The sequence below is a fragment of the Aspergillus sclerotioniger genome, assembly GCF_003184525.1.
Source record: "Aspergillus sclerotioniger CBS 115572 chromosome Unknown BO94scaffold_36, whole genome shotgun sequence".
NCBI lineage: Eukaryota > Fungi > Ascomycota > Eurotiomycetes > Eurotiales > Aspergillaceae > Aspergillus > Aspergillus sclerotioniger.
In genome coordinates this window covers 81,772-100,585 of record NW_020291026.1, presented here as the reverse complement: position 1 = coordinate 100,585, position 18,814 = coordinate 81,772, and the positions used below count along the sequence as shown (strand labels likewise).

Genomic DNA, 18,814 nt, shown 5'->3' with positions numbered 1-18,814 from the left:
CCCAACAAAGCATTTCGTATGAGCAGCCAGTGTGTGAATTGTGGGTCAGTTGGTATGCATCGTAGCAGGGCGAGTATGGCATACCTAGATACTACTACCACTACTACTACTACTACTACTACTACTACTACTACTACTACTTACCACACCTGGTAGTACTGGTAGATCTATGTCGGGTCTTACTATTGGTGTATCCCACTGAGTCTACGATAGCATGAAGATCGAGACGATCTGGGAGGCTAAATGGTACACACTAGATGCACATTACAGTGTCTTAGAGTCAGACTCAACCTGCCAACTTCGATGATTATTATTTTTAAGCGAACACATGCATCCAGGAGGATTTCTTATGTGCATCAGTCAGGCCTAAGGTACCATTGAATTGACTCGAAGTGGGGCATGGGATATGATACCTGTAAGTGTGGATGCCAAGTAATGTATCGGTATTTCGTTTGGATCGCCCAGGAATACGTTAAGAAATATTCGGCTGCACATTCAATTTCACATGTACCTGCCGGTATGTGTAATTGGGTACCTATTCCGTATCTCTAGGCGCATGCTCAGGTATATCCAGCAAAGTTCAATGGGACGCACAGGTTGTCTGCTGTGTCACGGGAGTTGTCATCCACATACACTTTATAATGTTTGATGTTTGATGCTTGGTTTGAAATACAAAAAGTACCACAGGGAAAGTGCCGGGCTTCTAATTCGGCCTTGCGGAATAGCTAGTTACCCTACCCTACCTCTTCTCTTCCCCGACGGCACGGACGTAAGAGCTTAATGTCATTATGATTTGCATCGCTGTCCTTTGTTTCTATGCAATATTCATCCTGACCTGGTCTTTAATTCGACGACACTCCTGGCTGGGTTCGGAGTGGCTTGAAGCCAGCGCTTCAAGCATCAGATTCCTCAAGCCTTCATTGTCTCATGCTGGTATGTGGCTGGTATTAGTCTCATATATCGCCGCAATGAGGTGGATAAGGCAACGAATGGGAAGAGTCTGTCCCAGGAATGGCATGTCCTCTGTTTTAGATGCTCAACTATCATCGGGAGTTCTAATCTGCTGAAACCCAGTTGATATGCCCCCAGGTCTGCGCGGCAAGGGACTTGAACACCTGCATCATCACCATGCTGTCTTACTCTCAAAAGTATGCATGCCTAACCTTTCGGTGGCTCGTGTTGGGGTCAATCCGAAGATAATACAAGGCATGTTTAAGCATCTGCTATCGCACTGCCACTCTCACGAGCCCGATACACTATCGATTCCCCTGTTTTCGGGGAAGCAGGCTGCAAGGGAGAAAGGTAGGCAAGGAAACTTGGACATAACATGGAGTAGCCATCATTGAACTGTTGAGTTGAGGTAACACCTCCTCTGAGTAGATAAGGTAATCCCCACGGAGTATATGCTGAATTATTACTCCGTACGGACTGGTCGTATACAATGGAGATGCATGAATGCCGAGTCTATGAGGCGTCATCAATAAGAACAAAGAAAAAGGGAAAATTTTTTGAAAGGCGGAAGATGTCTCTCTTCGAACTGGGGGTGACAACTAAACGTGAAACAGAGCTTCGCATGATCGTCTTTCCTATTAGAACTCCTGTCTCCTACGGAGCACTCGACCATGGGGCTACTATATTAAGAATGTTCAACATTGACCACCTGGTGCTAGCTGCTCCTGCTACTAGCACTATGCACTTACCCTAGTCATTGTGGGGTTGGCTGTAGCGTACATACCTCTGTTCTCATCCTGGGTTTCCAACGGATTATGTAAATATGTGATATGTCACTCGCCCTTGAATATGGCATATTTGTAACCCAACCAGAGTTTATTGGGCTAAGCAACATGCTCGATGCAGTTGGATACTAGAGCTGACATGAGCCCTTGAAGATAAAGGCAGAGGTGGCGATTGTGCCGTACCACGAGGCACGAGCGTGATACTTCTTTACGGAGCATCGTGTTTTTATGGAACTTTGCCACGAAGGACGTACGTAGTAAATATAGTTCAACGATAATCATTGGATATGGCGACAAATTGGCCTAGTCAGATTTGGGGGCGTGGACACGATGAGCATGGGCCACGAAGATGCACGTGGGTATGGCATCGCCTACTGGATCAAGATAGCTGCTTCCTCCATAGAAGTTATCTACTTAGCCTGGGACGATGGTCCCGGCCTTATCTATGTCCCCCTTCCAGGTATACCAGATGCCTTATGGGGCAGGTGAGAATTCCTAGTGGCACGTCTGCCACGAAGAGAAGACATCGAGCTTTCTTTGTCGCTTGCTATACCTATGATAGGACACAGTCAGAATCTCAGCCGGGTAACTCCAATCTGACCTACATATGCACCCGACCCTGGTGAGCAGCCCACCCGATTACGTTGAAGTTCTAGATCCCGGTCAAATATGCGGCGACCGAATACAGGGTACCCCCTCCTACCGGCTACCGAGTCCACTATGCTAACCTTCCGTTACCTAGTGGCTTAATCGTGTATTTACCATACGTATGCAATAGTACGGTTAGCCAATCAAATGGCTTCCAGTGAAAATCACGGCTGGTCACTTGACACCCAGGGGCCAATGGCAGCACATGATGGTAGAACTACCCTGCCTGTCACCGGAACTTCCAGTGGACCTCACCTCAGTATGTCTGAAATCTTCTTTGGGCTATGACATGGATGGGGGTACTACTACTGGTGATCCAGGCACCTCACTGTGGCTCGCCTTTGGGTTCACCGATCGGCACTCTACGGGCCGCGGAAGAGTCTATAAGGAAGTTGTCTGAAAGGCCTGGAACGCTCAATCTAGAGCTACAGGGCCCATTGATCCGGTCGGGTTATGGCGATGCCTTTCAAGATGCACTAGGCCCTCAGGTAGACGGGTTATTTCTCCTCAGGGGGAAATAGAGGTTGAGGCGCTCCTCACCGATCACTGGAAAAGCGTTGGTGATTCGATCACTTACGTACAAACTCAGAAGTACTGCCGTGGTTGTTGGCTACGGAGATCTCCTGACCAACCCCTCCTTTCTTTACTCTGCAGGGACAAGGAAGAATTGGTATTGCTGGTCCATTGACCCGCGCGGGCATTCAATCGTTCTAGCCCCTGTAAAACAATGCCAGGAATGGTACGGAGTAGAATCAAGGCAATTGACCGGAGCCCGAATTTTCCTGTAGTGGTTGACTGAATGGCGGAAAAAGAGTTGCAGTATTGCGATCCAAGTGTGTTCGGGAATGAAACCGCACTACCCATCTAATGACAACAGGACAATGCTAATCTCAACCCAAGCGCTCGGGGTCAAGGTCACCTGCCCTTTAAGAATGGGCCCTCATTCTCTCAATCCCGGTAGTAGCTACCACACGCCCAATCTGAATGGTTCCACCTGAGGTCCGTCGTCATATTTTACCTACTGATCTGCTTAGCACAGCTTTACCTCAAGATGTAACCTGATTCGGTGATATTATATCTATACTTTGGGACCTTCCGTTCCGTTTCATATTCGGCTTGGAAACGAGGCCAGCCGAAGATCAAAAATGTCTCCTTTTCGTTCGGGTACACATCACCTGATTGGGGGAGTCTTCGGTGAGAAGCGGCATATAGTACTTATGAGTAAACAGGAAGTCGTACTACCCGTAGGAGTCCTCTATATAGTGACATGTCTTAGCGGCATCATCCAACATGATCAGTAGGTAGATACTTAGATAGTCTCGAGAGATATCTAGTAGCACCTCCGACTAGTGGTACCCAGGTACCTTGCTTCCGGTAAGGGCAATAGCGTCATAGCCCAGGACTCAAAGACCTGGGGAGACTGGAGAGAAACCGATCCGGTATTGTACTGTATGGATACATACGTATACTTTGTTCTCCGTACAGAGACTCCTTTACGCCCCTCTCTCTCTTCTTTCTCCTCTTTCCCTTTTCAAATTTCCCTTTTTCCCTCGTTTTCGTTTTCTCTCATTTATTGTTAATTTCCTCGCCCCTCCGGGCCTCGCCCAACAGTATCTAGTACGGGCATGCCTAAATATGTGCCATAAAAGGAGAGAGAGATCTGGTGCGAACTAGGAAGGGCTGTAGATTTGTTTGGGGTACGTTACTAGCCGGGGTGAGATGCCCTCGATGAATGGAAGGCCAACTGGGGCATTATTATTATTACCTTGAAGTGCGGAATACAGAAGGTAGTAGCAATAATAATAATAATAACTTCTCGAGGACCAACGCTACTGTGTAAAGAATGGTTATTTTATGCCGGCGGCCATAAACAGCAATCCCCCAGGTCCCCTGTACCAATAATTCCAACCGTCATCATCATCATCATCATCATCATCATCATCATCATCATCGACATCCACCTCTCTGTTGCCTCTCCACACTCTGCCACAGCTCCGTGCTCACTGCACATCAGTCATTACCCAGGCTTTCTCCTAGGAAGGTAAAGTTACTGCCGCAGGTGAACCACTCCCGCCCCCTCCTAAACCCAAACGTTGCCTTCCGGGGCCTAAGAGACTAGTAAGTTAGTAACAGGCAGGGAGACAAGACAGTACAACCAGATATTGAGGCAGGCTCATTTTCGATCTGGTGCTAGTAGTAATTCTCTCCTTTTGGCATCTTTTTTCCTCAGGTGAGCTTCCGTGTACTCCTGATTCATCGATTTTATTATTATTATTATTATTATTTTTAAAAGCCCCCTCCCCTTTAACCTTTTTTTTTTCCACCGTCCTCCCTGGTCGATATCCATTACTATTCTTATTGATATCTCTTATTTGCCCGGAGCTGGCTCGTGTGTTCCTTGCCTTCTTCCTCTCCTCCCGGTGCTTTATTCCCGCGTTCCTGCAGCCCTCGCGTGTTCGGGCTTCGTCGTTCCATCAACGTCACCTGCTCAGTCTCCTCTCTTCCCTCTTCCCTCTCCTCCGACCGACCATCCCTCCCTTTTGAGAACCTGCCTGTGCTTTCTCTACCTACACCTACCTTACCCGCCCTTCCTCGAAATTCTTCTGCCACACTACTGAGGCGTGAAATTCATAGTACTACTTAGTACTCACCCACACCTGCTCCTCAAATCAGCTGCCTCTTGGTCTTTATTCCTCTCCTGCTACTTCCTCTTCCTACCTTCCTATCTTTCTTTGTTTCGAAAGATCGTCCCCTCGACCTTCATCCCTTTGCAAGCCCGCTTCGATCTTTGGGGGCGTTCCCTGCTCAGGTCTTGTGTCTGCACTCTTGGCACCCTCCCCAAGTCCATTGGTCCTTGGTCTGAGCCTTCCCTCCTGCGATTCGCCCGTCCGCTTCTCAACCTTTCATCTCACGCGCACCTCCACTCAACATCCACCGTTCGGATATTCCGCCCATCCAGAGCACCCCTCCTAACTAGTGCTCCACTGAGTACAGTCTGCCCAAAACGGACCTCACGCCTTACTTCTGCGTCTCTTTCCGACACCCGCTGTTGAAGTCCAGCCCTCCTTATTCTCGATAGCATCGCCCAAGTTGCCGCCCGGTCTTGTCTCCACTAGCCGTCCGTGATGTCACAGAATAGACCTGGGGTATTCTCGAGTCTGCGCATGGGTGGTAAGAGACGACCTTGACGCAATTGTTCTTGAGCCCGTTTCCAGGACTCGATTGCTGACCTTTCCCCTTTCGTTCGCGATCATACAGAAGTCGTCCGCGAGAAAGTCCAGGATGGACTCACAGGGGAGACGAAGGAAATTTCCTATTCACAATGTAAAATCGTTGGCAATGGATCGTTTGGGGTCGTCTTTCAAACGAAGATGATGCCCAGCGGCGAAGACGCTGCTATTAAACGGGTCCTTCAAGATAAACGATTCAAAGTATGCGTGGCCATCAGTGCTCAACATCACCGACTCGGTCGCTAACAGGCTTCCAGAATCGTGAGCTTCAGATCATGCGGATCGTGCGCCACCCGAATATTGTAGAGCTGAAGGCGTTTTACTACTCCAACGGGGAAAGGGTATGTCGCTCTCTGCTCCCATTTATCCTTTCTCTCCTGCCTCTCCCTCACAGTTCATATTCTTCCGGCTGTCTTGCGGAACATCTCACCTTGCTTCCGGCTAATTATGCTGCGGGAAACTCCATAGAAAGACGAAGTTTACTTGAACCTCGTTCTCGAATATGTACCAGAGACTGTCTATCGAGCATCGCGTTATTTCAACAAGTTGAAGACTACCATGCCGATGCTGGAAGTCAAGCTGTACATCTATCAACTATTCCGTTCCCTGGCCTACATCCACTCGCAGGGCATCTGCCATCGTGATATAAAACCACAAAATCTCTTGCTCGACCCAAACACCGGCATTCTGAAGCTGTGCGACTTCGGCTCTGCTAAGATCCTGGTTGAGAATGAGCCTAATGTTTCGTACATCTGCTCCCGCTACTACCGCGCACCAGAGCTGATTTTCGGCGCAACCAACTACACCACGAAAATTGGTAATTTCTCAATTCACTTCAGCGGCTCTGTGTATATACTAATCTACCCCAGACGTATGGTCTACTGGTTGCGTGATGGCCGAATTGATGCTAGGGCAACCACTCTTCCCAGGAGAATCGGGGATTGACCAACTCGTGGAGATCATCAAAGTTTTGGGCACTCCTACGCGGGAACAAATCCGCACCATGAATCCCAACTACATGGAACACAAGTTTCCCCAGATCAAGCCTCACCCCTTTAATAAGGTCGGATCTCTCCCTGGAAGCGATCCTGGACCCTAAACACTGATATCTCATTAGGTTTTCCGGAGAGCTCCCCACGAGGCCATCGACCTGATCTCTGCCCTGCTCGAATATACACCGACGCAACGTCTCTCTGCTATTGAAGCGATGTGCCATCCATTCTTTGACGAACTTCGGGAACCTAACACCCGGTTGCCCGACTCACGGCACCCGAATGGCTCCACAAGGGAACTCCCTAACCTGTTCGACTTTTCGAGGCATGGTCTGTCTCCCTGTGGTCTCCTGCTCCTCTTCCTTTTGAGATCTTCATGCTGACGAAATGGTTTTGTCACAGAGCTTTCTATCGCGCCCGCAATGAACAGCCGGCTGATCCCTCCTCATGCGCGTCCTGCACTTGAGGCTCGCGGGTTAGATATTAACAATTTCAAACCCCTCACGAAGGAAGAAATGATAGCGCGCCTTGACTGAGTCAATCCTCGCAAATCTGACGAACTACACGCCCTTATGTGTGCAAACATGTTTTGCACATGATTGCGGAAATTTGATTTTATGCCCCACGAGCTCATTTTCATGCATCGGGCAGTTCTTGAACCGGAAAAGGTTTATTCGAATCTGTAGACCTAATCCATAGGCGGGGCATCCGGGAGCTGGCTTCTGTGTGGGAGAAGATTGTGACAATGTAAAGCGCGCGCATGGAAATCCGGAGAAGAAAATAACAAGAATGAAAACAAAGCCAAAAAAAAAAGTTGAACAGGGGCGCTGACCCGCGAGATTAGGTGGAGTGGAGGGAATTGTGACTCTTGACGACCAGAAAAGTTCTTAAGAGGAGGGTTTGGTGGATCATGACAGTTTCACGCAAAGGGGTCGATGGGATGATATAGCCTGGAGTTATTGAGGTGTCTGAGACAACTCTTGGGAAGGAAAAAAAAGTGATACCCTTATTGCGTGAGTCTGCCTTCCGGGATCAAGTCTGCATAGCTTCATGTCTCGATTGAAGGGGCCCTGCCCACAGTTTGCCGCAACTCTTCTCCAGAAATGCGGAAAGATGAATATCCTACAAATGCGTCAGATATCTTGAGGATTTCTTTGTTTGGATGCGCCATACCGCGTGCCTGTCAGTGTGCTTGAATATAGGTATTGGAAGTCTTCTTTCCCGACTTGCCGCGCTAGAAGCCCGTTTGTGTCATTGCTGCTTGAATTTGAATTTGTTCTTCTTCTCCGTTCTCTTGTCCCTGCTGTTCTCCTCTCTCCAACCCAACCTCATTCGCTTGGCCTTGACGATCATGAAGCTACCTGCTCCCTGGCCCTAACCTCCGAGTGCAGACGACTCCTTTGTTTTCCCCGCTTGCTTCTGTTCCTAGTCGTTCATCCTAGAGGACCCAAAGAACTATGCCTGGATACTCTCACTTCCTACAGTGTATAATCACAGCCTGCTGTGTCTTCTCTTCTATTTTAGCTTGCTTGTTTGCAGTCTCTACTGCTGTCCGTTGTGCCGGGGTAGTATAATCGCGTATGTGTAGTACTTTGCATCACCCCGGGGAAGAGATTCCTGGGGGAGGGCTTTTGTTTTTCTTCCTCCTTACAAGACTCTGAAAATACTACGGGGTACGGTACATCCTATTCAAGCTTCCAATAGACATCAATACGTCCACCAGAGGATGGATACCTATTGGGATTGCTGTGCGTGGCATGTGCCCGGCCCACCCGAGCTCTGGTTAGATAATCAGCGGGACGGAGGATCCCGAACCCCGACCTTGCTGAGCATTATTGGTGATGTTTTGTTTCTTAGTCGCACGCCCTCTTTTTGACCCGACGGTATTACCACCGAAGAGCTCGCCGCTGCCGCCCTTGTAAGCCGTATTGGCTGCAGAATAGACTTTCCTCCCTACACCAGTTGGAAGTAGCCGGTGCGCGAGACTACTCGTGTAGACGCAGGGTCCGTTAGCGATGGCCGACTACGAACGTCGACCTCATGGCGCCAGGGGTGGGCGCAAGAGGCGCTACAGAGGTCAGTAAGACAAACAATCTCATTATGGGCGAGATCTTGAATTCAATTGCTTGTTTTTGATGTCTTCCAACCCTATGATACTTTGTTTGTTGACTCTGATTGGAGCTCCCTCCCCTTGTGGTACTTACCATTAACCATCCGTTGGGAGTTTACAGAAGATGATGACTATGACCGCCGCCAGAGACGTCGATATGAAGAGCCACTTATTGTCAAGGTCCGGAGACAGCTGCTTACGATCGCTGAATCTGTACGCATACCCTTCCATTGCCCCAATAGCGCAACACATCCTTGGCAAGTGCTGTAGCTCACCCCATTTGCTTCAGGCTGCCAGAAGAGCAGAGGATGACGCTATAAGCATCGCGAAAAGTGTGGCGGATAACTACGGGGATGAGGAATTCAGGAATTCTTTCGTTGAGATCGCCCTTGACCTGTATGACCGTCCCCTTTTGCGTATTCAATTGCCGCGTAGCCAGGAGCTGATGCTGTTGCTATCAAACCAGTGCCCTCGAGCAGCCGTTAAAAATTCCTTTCATCGCGGCGACCGTCCTTATCGCCAATTTCCAGAAGCCCGAACTCGTGTCCGATGTCCTCAACAGGTCAGGTGAATGCTTGCAGAAGTACGTTGATGTTGGCGCGTGGCGCGAAGTTAAGCTCCTCCTGCGGCTCCTGGGCTGCCTTCAATGTGTCTTTGAAGGTGATGGCATCTTCCCAGTGCTAGAGGATCTCTTTGCGCGCGCCGTTGACCTCCAAACAGCATCATCAGAAGATGTAAGCGACCCCGATTATCCGCCAGTTCCAGTGTCACGTATATGCTAACTACACATATATAGCTGCTTGGCTTGGAGCTGGTGAAAATCATCCTCTTTACTATTCCGTATGTGATGGCCTCGCCAGCAGCCGGTTTCGAGTCCCAGGCCACAGCACTCCTGGAAAAGACGGACATCATCGCGTCCACACCACATGCCCTTGTGGACCTGGTTAATCCTTTCGGCCCCGAGAACGGTAAGCCAACTGCTATGCAAAGCGTCATCAGCCTAGTCCAGAATCAGCTGCAGGGAGAGTCTGCCCAGGGTTGGGCGCTCGCGTGCCTCCCTCGGCCATGGAGGGGGGCGCTAGAGGCACTAAATGCACAGAGAGCCGAGGAAATGCAGGAAACACAAGATGCACAGGAAGAGGGAGCAGAGACGATGGAAGCAACTGAGGCACCCGAGCCGAAGACCTATGAAAATGGGCCGAAACATGTCTTCCCCCAGATCAATGTTCCGAGTCCGGTGAAGAACGGAACAAGAGCGATTTTCCCGGAGGTGTACCTCTCCGTATATGCAAACCAAGACATTGAGACGGTCCCTCCTACATCAGACATCTCTTCTTCGTTGCTGCGCGACGCCCTTGTCGATACCATAAACATCCTCGACTTCAATCGCATTGCAACTGCAAAATTCTTGATCGATGTCGATTGTTATTTTACACCATATACCTTCGTGAAGCGCGCGACTCCTTTTGATCGACTACGTGATTTGCCTGGAGACACGCAATGGAAGCCCGAGGACGTTGCTGTGGATGCCGTATTTTCTCAACTATTCCAGCTACCTTCCCCCGAGCATAAGCTAGTTTACTATCATTCGGTTCTTACGGAGTGCTGTAAGATCGCTCCAGCCGCGATTGCACCTAGTCTGGGGCGTGCTATTCGCTTCTTGTACCGCAGTCTGGAGACGATGGATTTGGATTTAAGCCATCGATTCTTGGATTGGTTCGCTCATCATCTGAGTAACTTTGGGTTCACCTGGAAATGGAGTGAATGGTAAGTCTAGGCTGAAGCAGACAGAAGATGGTGCAGAAAACCTAACAATGGGCCAGGATCGAGGACTTGGAGCTGCCTCTCGTGCATCCGCGGATGGCTTTCATTACCGGCGCCCTCGACAAGGAAATCCGACTGAGCTTTGCACAGCGCATTAGGGGCACTCTCCCTGATCCATACCAGGACCTGATTACGGAAGGGAAAGAGAAAGATACACCTGACTTCAAATACTCGTCCGACAGTAAGTTAGGCTTCCAGTTGGAAACCATGCCAAGCGATTAACCCGTTTCCCTCCAGCTACGCCATATGCCAATGAAGGCAGAGAAATCATGCAGCTTGTCCGCAAGAAGGCAGGCGATGAGGAAATCCAGCCGGTAATTAGTGCCATTGAAGAACAAGCCAGCTCGCTGGGTGTTGATGATCCGCTGCTGCCATCGACGGACGCCTTTGTTACGGCTATTTGCTTTGTTGGTTCCAAATCCCTTTCTCATGTACTGTCCTGCATTGAACGGAACAAGGAACGGCTCCTGGCAATTGGCCCCCAATCCCCCCGGGCGCGTCGTCAGATCATAACCTCTGTCATGGAGTATTGGGTCGATCAGCCTGGCGTTGGTATCAACATCATCGACAAGCTTCTCAACTACACCATCTTGACCCCACTCTCAGTCATTGAATGGGCGCTGGTGGATAAGCTAGAGGCAGGAACTGTCCTTGCCGAATCTCACATCTTCGAGATGATTTCCGCCACGGTCGGGAAGGTCACCAACCGCCTACGACAGATCGTCGCCGCACGTACCCAGCCGGGTCTCTACGAGCCTCAGCTCAGCGTTCTCGATGAGACCCTCAATCGCGAGAAGGTCGATATGCAAGCTCTATTCAGGGTGATCGAAGACTCTATCGTGTCAGTCGCCGGTGGAAGCAACGACGAACTGATGGAAAGAGGAGACGGAAGTGGCAGCCTGCCCGAGGATGAGATCATTCGGCAATGGGGCCAGCGCTGGCTAAGAGTGTTCCGCAGGAAAGCCGGAGTCGAGGAATCCTTCATTGCTGACGCCATGGCTGCAGCGACCCCCGTCGGCACGGTCGCACCCCCTCACGCCCTCGAAGAGACTGTTTCTGAGAATATTCCAGCAGATGGGGAAATGGATGTTGCTGAAGCCGATGCGAGCGTGGACCTCTCGTAAAGAAGCTCCAATCATATCTACTAAGGGAGGTTCCATGTATCTCGTTTGGGACAGTCCGTTTCCTTTCTGTATTCATAGGTACATTCAACTTATCTCGACCAATTCAGCGGGTAGGGCGTTCAAAAAAAATGATACAATCATTGACGATTAAATCCATTGTAATAATATGGGTCTTACGTTGCGTAGTTGAGCCATGCTTTTTTCTATACCCTTCATACTAAAGAACAACAACTGGGCCATAGTAGGTTCATGCATGCCAACAGGATATATGTCTGCTATTAATTCTCGGAAAAAATATTCTCCCGAAGTAATGTGCCATACCTCCGCAGGGTACTATACAATGTTCGACAGCAACATCTTCCCATTATATATAGGCATATTCGGCGTAAAACACAACTCCCCTTTTCGTCCGTAATATGTGCAAAGCAAGAGGCACAAAATATTAAAAGGACAATAAGGTAAACAAAAGCCGGCCAGGACTGGAATCCAGCGAGATGCGTAATCAGTGAGTTTTGCCGTGAATAAAGATACAATCTGAGGATTAAGACGAATTAATATACTAGAACGTGTTGTACAAGACGCGATTAGGGCAGCGTGGTATTGGAGGAAAAGAAGGGAAGCCATCAACTCGTAACTTTGGGCCCGTTCACGGGCACGACTCTGAATGGTGTGTTCCAAACCACACAAGTGTTCAAAACTCATTCCCAGAAGTCAGGAAAGCAGACTCCAGCCTCAGGAACCATTAACCACTCCTATGAGGCCACTTCGCAGACGTGGAAATGGAGCTTGGATAAAACCATACACTATGCGTGGTAGCACGTTGACTGGTAGCTCCATGATGATTGCCGAAGTCGATTGAGGTCAGGAACGATGGTAACGAAGCTTGGGCCTGGTGAGAACCTCCAGAACAATTCCTCATTAAAGGTCTCGATCATATTTCATAGGTTTTTCTTGGTCTGTGTATCAGCCAAATACGCCCGGTCATCGTCACCTTCAACGGTCTTAAGAATAGTCTCCATCTCCTTGGTCTGTCTCTTCCATTCTTCCTGGTCATTCTTCGTCTCGCGGCGGAAGAGCTCCTCGTTCGGCTTCCGATAGCTGCCTCCGAGGCGATCCCAGAGAGTGGTAAATTGGCCGTAGTTATAGTTGAAATACAAGTGGTGCATGGTGTGGCAGGCCGCTCCGTTGATCACAGGGCTGTTGGCAACGTACTCGCCGTCATGAATCAGCACGGTCCAGAGGTTGATGAACCCAAAGAGGAACACATAGGCCACCTTCTGGAGCGGGAAAATGAATGGGAAGACGTGATAAGGAACGCTCTGGGACCAGCCATCAAGTGGGTGAAAAGCATGAGAAGCGAAGGGACTGGGCATGATCCACTTGTGGTGAGGCTTGTGTAGCGTCTTATAGATGAGCGGGTGGTGCAAGCCGCGGTGAATCCAGTAGATGCAGAGATCGGTGAACATGATGAACAGCGGGAATTGGAGGATGCTGTAGTAGGGGAATGGTTCATCGGAGAACGTATCATAGAGCTTTGCGTAACCGCGGACTTCGGCGACCAAGAAGGGAGCCGTCAACAGAGACATAACCGGCATAGAGCGCATAGTCTGGGCGATTTCCATAGGAATTTGATTTTTGAGATACTTGGGGTGATGGACGGTCGTCTTATCCCAGATGAAAATGTACGACAGGCTTGCGGAGATGAAGTAAACAATAATCCCAAAAATCCTAATTGGACGTACGCGACCTGTTAGCCAAGTAAGAATTGACAACATCGGAAAGAAACGGAGGTACACATACCAGACGATCAAGAAGAAACTGAGGGATTGACGGTAAATGTTGTTTCTTGGCCAAGCGCTCATGTAGGCATACTTGGTAGGCTCCAGGTAAATCAATTGGGTGGCCGGTTCATAGACATAGGGTTGGGATGCACCGAAGAAGGACAGTGTGCTATTGGCGACGGTAGTGAAGCTGGGAAGCGAGACCGACGAGGAGAGGGACACGGGAAGAAGAGTGGCGTAGAGACGATCACCAATGAAGGTGTCCCAGATTTCGAGGGCGATATCCATTGCGCCCAAGTGTCCGCGTAACTCAATGAGAGGAGAGGCAATTCAAGGCGTGCGGCGTGGGAAGAATTGCGGGAGAGCAGAAGTTATTATTGACGATTAAGTGCCCGAATGGGGAAAGGGGGCGGGCATGTAAGAATGATCGAAGAGCCTGCCGATAGCTAGGTCGATAGCCGGAGAGAAGAAAAAGGAGGAGGAGAAGAATAAGGAGGGGGTGGGAGGTGGAAGAAAGGGTGAAGTAACGGCTTAGAGAGAAGAAAGAAGGGGTGAAGAAGTTAAGTAATAAGAATAAGAAGCATCCATGGTGGTGGAGAGCCTATCATAGGCAGGTGAGGATCACACCAGGCGGAAGGAGAGCAGCCGTTCCGTCTGATTTGTTGATGGCCAGGTGGCCCGGACGGTGGTGGGGAGGTTCGGATGTGCAGATTAGTAGTAGTACCTAATAATCCCTAGATAAAAGCATCCCATCCTTTCAGGGGATGAAGCCAGATCCAGATCCAGATCCAGCCAGACTCTCCCGTTTAGGGTCTAGAGTCATGCTGCATATCTAGAGAGTCGAGGAGGCTAAAAAGACGGGATGAAACACATGTATATAGATATCCAAGTAGATACTAAGTAGATACTAATTAGTTGTGCAGTACTACAAGCATCTATCTAGGTAGTACCTGAGTCCCGGGTTTGGAAGGAAGTTGTGAGGGAAATTACAGCCGAGTTCCCAAATGGTGCATCCGGAATGCCGACGATCTGATAAGGGATAACGTCCTGGTCACGGGGCCGTAATAGACTCCTGTATTCAAGTGGTATTACGGCGGCTATGGCGGCCACTTGGTGGGTATCTTCGGTCATGTATGGTCACTGTGGTCTTCTGCTCGAAAGAGAGCTTCAACCGGAATTTAAAGGAGCAGGCAAACTGTAGAGGGGCTTTCCCAAGCTGGCTCTGCTCACGCTCATCGCTCAGAAGACTAGAGGGTGGCCATCCCCCTCGAGATTCCCGGCCGGTCGCTTCTCGCCTAAGGCTCGTTTGGGGCGGCAAAGCGGGCAAGCTCATTGGGCTGCCGTTGATCTCCGGACCCGGGCAGCCGAGCATGACCGGACCTTACCTAAGAGAGACTAACGAACTGAACCTGAACGGACCTTCAACTGTCACCTCATCTCGTTCTCCTCCTCCTTCAGCCTCAGCTTCTCCTCCTCTCTCCTCCCTTTCCGTCTGCCCACCGTCCGCGTCCATCGATCGTCGTCCTCGGGCTTCCTCCCCCCGCGCAATCCTCATCATTCGACAATTTCTCGTTTTCTTCTGCTGTTTTCCCTTTCGACCACGTTGCCGCGCCGAGTCCTCAGGGGCGCGCTGTGATGCGGCTGCGGTGATCGATTTCCTTCCAGCAGTCTCTGTCGCCTTCCAGTGACTCCCGTCGCCCCCAATCGCAGACCATTCTCCACGTTGAACTACCCCATCCTCCTATCACCCATTTGGCCTTCAGTCCGAGCGACTTCAGTCCCACTGTCTCGCTCTTCCGACTATCCGTCCCTCTATTTGTTCGTTGAGCGAACGCAGGAGAACAAGGGCAGCAGTAGCTTGCGCTATGTATAACACTCATCGCGGGATGGTTCCGGCTCCTAACTCTCGTCTGACGGAGTTACTGGACCAGCTGCGCCAGGAGTTTGAGAATCAATCTCGAAGCACTGGCGAGTTCGAACATCAATGTACGTTTGACTGCCCCCTCCTCCGTCTTTATGTGTGCTCTCCGATTGGGTTTGCGACGAGGTCCTTGCTTGTTACGGTGTTTTCTGCCGGCTCCAGCCTGTCGCGCAGGAGCAGCGTACAGGGCAGACCCGGAGGAAGGATGGAAGGATGGAAGGGCAACAACCACAGAGGGTTTACATGAATTGTGCAGCTCGCTGACACGTATCTCCCAGTAACCGGACAGCTTCAGGAGATGGAGATGATCCGACAGAAGGTCTATCAACTAGAACAAGCACAAATCAAGATGAAACAAGAGTACGTGACTTAGCCCGCAACTCAAATGCCTAAACTAACGCCTTCTGTCCTGTAGCTACGAAGCAGAGATCCGGGTGTTGCGCCACGAGCTTGAATCGCGTGGTGTCCAACCCGTGTCGTCTCATATTGCCGGCCCAGCCCAGCACGCCGGGCCTTCTCAGGCTCCGCCACCTGCCCTGGGCCACGGCCCTAGCAATCTGTTTGGTGGCATCATGACCAACCAAGGAGGTAGTGGCCCCGGTCTTCCAGTTGCCCCTCCCCCTCCCCAGGATCAGCAGCCTCCCCAGCATACCCTTCAACAGCCTGCTGCCGCGGCCCAGCAAGGAGCGCCGCAACCACCGCAGAGCTCTTTTGGGGGATATCAGCCTGGTGCTGCTGTGAACGGTATGTTGTGACTGTGTTTAAAGACGGATTCCCTGACCTCTGACCCCGATCGACTTGATCTCCCAACAGGTTACGGACCCCCCCCTCCTCCCGCCGCCTCTCCGGGCCCTGGAAAGCGGCCCCGTGCTCCTCCCGGCCCGGCGACTCCTCAACAGACCCACCAGCTGGCCTATACGTCGGACCCCCGTGTCTCATCACCGCAATTGGCCCGGCCCACTCCTCCTAGCCAAGCTATCGTTCGGGACCGCCCAGGGAATATGCTGGCCAATTGGAACCCCGATGACTTGCCGGCTTCGCAAAAGCGGGAGGGGGCTGATTGGTATGCCGTGTTCAATCCTGAGGTGCAACGCGTGCTGGATGTAGAACTTGTTCACCACCTCGTCCACGACAGTGTTGTTTGTTGTGTTCGATTCAGTCGTGACGGCAAGTACCTTGCGACCGGTTGTAACCGCTCTGCACAGATCTTCGATGTGACTACTGGTCAAAATGTTGCCACGCTGCAGGATGAAAATGTGGACAAGAATGGCGATCTCTACATCCGCAGCGTGTGTTTCAGTCCCGATGGCAAGTACCTTGCTACCGGCGCCGAGGACAAGCAGATTCGGGTACGTAGCCCCCTTAGCGTTAGGCTTTTCATTTCTGCGGGGATGAGGATGAGCGTTATCGGCATAGTCCTTCGTGGAACATTGCTCCCATGCCCGCTTTGCTTTGTTCCTGCTTCGATCCCTGCCTATTGTCATCGACACCGATGCGATGCGCTGTGATGATAATGTCGAGACTAACATATTAATGTCCTTAGGTGTGGGATATCAACGCTCGGACGATTAAGCATATCTTTACCGGGCATGAGCAGGATATTTACTCTCTTGACTTCGCTGGCAACGGTCGCTACATTGCGTCCGGTAGTGGAGACAAGACCGTGCGCCTCTGGGACATCCTGGACGGCAAGCTAGTCTACACCCTGAGCATCGAAGACGGTGTGACTACCGTTGCCATGTCTCCTGATGGTCACTACGTCGCCGCCGGCTCTCTTGATAAGAGTGTCCGTGTTTGGGATACCACTACCGGTTACCTCGTGGAACGGTTGGAGAGCCCCGATGGCCACAAGGACAGTGTGTACTCGGTCGCATTCGCGCCCAACGGCCGGGACCTTGTCAGTGGTAGTCTTGACAAGACTATCAAGCTTTGGGAGCTTAATGTGCCCCGGGGCGCCTATCCCGGAAGCGGAGTCAAGGGCGGTAAATGCGTCCGCACTTTCGAAGGTCACAAAGTATGTACTCCTTGACAGCGAGGGAAGCCTTCTGGTTGCTGACTCCGAGGCCTAGGACTTTGTGCTCAGCGTTTGCCTGACGCCTGATGGACACTGGGTCATGAGTGGCTCTAAGGATCGGGGCGTTCAGTTCTGGGACCCGGTCACTGGAAATGCGCAAATGATGCTTCAAGGCCACAAGAACTCTGGTTCGTAATCCGGAACGCCCACAGCTTCCTTGCCAAATGATATTTTGCTAACCAAGCAACAGTCATTTCAGTGGCGCCCAGCCCTACTAATAACCTGTTCGCCACTGGCAGTGGTGACATGCGGGCAAGAATATGGAGGTATGTTGTTACTTGATCATAAGACGTCGATTGCCATATTGGCTGCGTCGGTGGACATTGCTAACGAGGTTACCCCCATCAGGTACTCCAATTACACCGGACGGTGATGAGAATGATTTGGGAAAGCCTAGGCGCAAATGTGGATTTTCTTTTTCTTTTTCAATCTTCTGTTTCTGATTCCTCTACTTGGTGCGCCTTGTTCGACGTCACTTCTGGGACTTGCGTTGCAAAAGGCCGATTGCTTTTGATTGTCACTGCTGCCGTGTACGGGAAAGTGACCTTGGGAATCTCTTTTCCAAGGAGACGAACCGCTCCGAGCAAAACAAAAAAAAAAGAAAACGAAACACAATAAAAAGAAGGCTGTACTGGTAGTAATTTTGTGCTGATTATGTGGTTCTGATTTATTCTGAGGAAGCTGAATGCAATTGTCACGAGAGCAGTGTGACGATCGGTAGAGAGGCTGGTGCTGTATTAGTGGCCGCCATTGCCAAAAAGGTTAATGATTCAGTAGGCTCGTTGGCTGGAGCATAGTGTAGTTGGGGAGAGATCGCCCTTGGGACCCTTGGGTTGATCGATAGTTCGTGTCTGAGTGGCACGCAAGATCGACTGGCACCAACTGTTCAGGAATATGCCGCCGTGGCTACCTATCAGATATCTACCTAGGCTCTACAGCGTGCTCACTGCGGGTCATAGGTAGTTGTAGTCCCACGCTCGTAAGATGAACTTCAATTTGGGTACACAGTCCCTGTGACAAGCACCTGCACTTGACAAGAGGCGAGTCAGAGAACGCTACCCCTATTCAGTCCCAATGCAGATGCAAGTGTTGTTATGTGTGTCATTGGAAAGGAGGACAAAAAGGGGTGGGGGAGGGGATGCTGTACCGGGAATAAGGAAATGAGCTGCAATGCGATCTTTCTGATGAACCGGTGACGTCAGCCACAGTTCTATATTCTCGTGGTATGAGGGACTTTGCACTTGCGCACATGTCGCATCGCATATCACACACATAGTACTCCGAGTAAATCGCATATCAAACACATACTCTACATAAACTCCACCGCCCGTACGGAGTCCCCTGAATTATCTATGGATCTAAATCGAGATCTGT

The 18,814-nt window shown here is 50.5% G+C and overlaps 4 protein-coding genes across 4 annotated transcripts; 3 read left to right on the top strand and 1 right to left on the bottom strand.

Annotated features, from left to right (window-relative positions):
* Positions 1-5,509: 5,509 nt before the first annotated feature.
* On the top strand, positions 5,510-7,142 carry BO94DRAFT_476476 (GSK family serine/threonine-protein kinase; the record flags this gene model as incomplete). The annotated part of the gene is made up of 7 exons (XM_025608604.1): positions 5,510-5,555; positions 5,643-5,815; positions 5,872-5,955; positions 6,083-6,431; positions 6,484-6,677; positions 6,732-6,936; positions 7,009-7,142. The coding sequence occupies 7 exons, from the start codon at positions 5,510-5,512 to the stop codon at positions 7,140-7,142; spliced, it is 1,185 nt and encodes a 394-aa protein (XP_025462915.1).
* A 1,332-nt stretch (positions 7,143-8,474) lies between these two features.
* Positions 8,475-11,794, top strand: BO94DRAFT_539449 (NCBP1 family protein). The gene is made up of 7 exons (XM_025612705.1): positions 8,475-8,682; positions 8,838-8,929; positions 9,006-9,112; positions 9,183-9,450; positions 9,513-10,483; positions 10,540-10,721; positions 10,778-11,794. The coding sequence occupies exons 1-7, from the start codon at positions 8,622-8,624 to the stop codon at positions 11,662-11,664; spliced, it is 2,568 nt and encodes an 855-aa protein (XP_025462914.1). The 5' UTR covers positions 8,475-8,621; the 3' UTR covers positions 11,665-11,794.
* A 690-nt stretch (positions 11,795-12,484) lies between these two features.
* BO94DRAFT_258356 (sterol desaturase family protein) lies at positions 12,485-13,869 on the bottom strand. Its single transcript, XM_025606469.1, has 2 exons — positions 13,463-13,869; positions 12,485-13,402 (listed from the first exon to the last, which is right to left on the bottom strand). Exons 1-2 carry the CDS (start codon positions 13,731-13,733, stop codon positions 12,603-12,605), a joined length of 1,071 nt encoding a protein of 356 aa, XP_025462913.1. The 5' UTR covers positions 13,734-13,869; the 3' UTR covers positions 12,485-12,602.
* Positions 13,870-14,870: 1,001 nt separating this feature from the next.
* On the top strand, positions 14,871-18,170 carry rcoA (putative transcriptional repressor TupA/RocA). The gene is made up of 8 exons (XM_025610341.1): positions 14,871-15,431; positions 15,645-15,726; positions 15,782-16,110; positions 16,180-16,715; positions 16,910-17,380; positions 17,436-17,568; positions 17,631-17,706; positions 17,789-18,170. The coding sequence occupies exons 1-8, from the start codon at positions 15,311-15,313 to the stop codon at positions 17,811-17,813; spliced, it is 1,773 nt and encodes a 590-aa protein (XP_025462912.1). The 5' UTR covers positions 14,871-15,310; the 3' UTR covers positions 17,814-18,170.
* Positions 18,171-18,814: the final 644 nt, after the last annotated feature.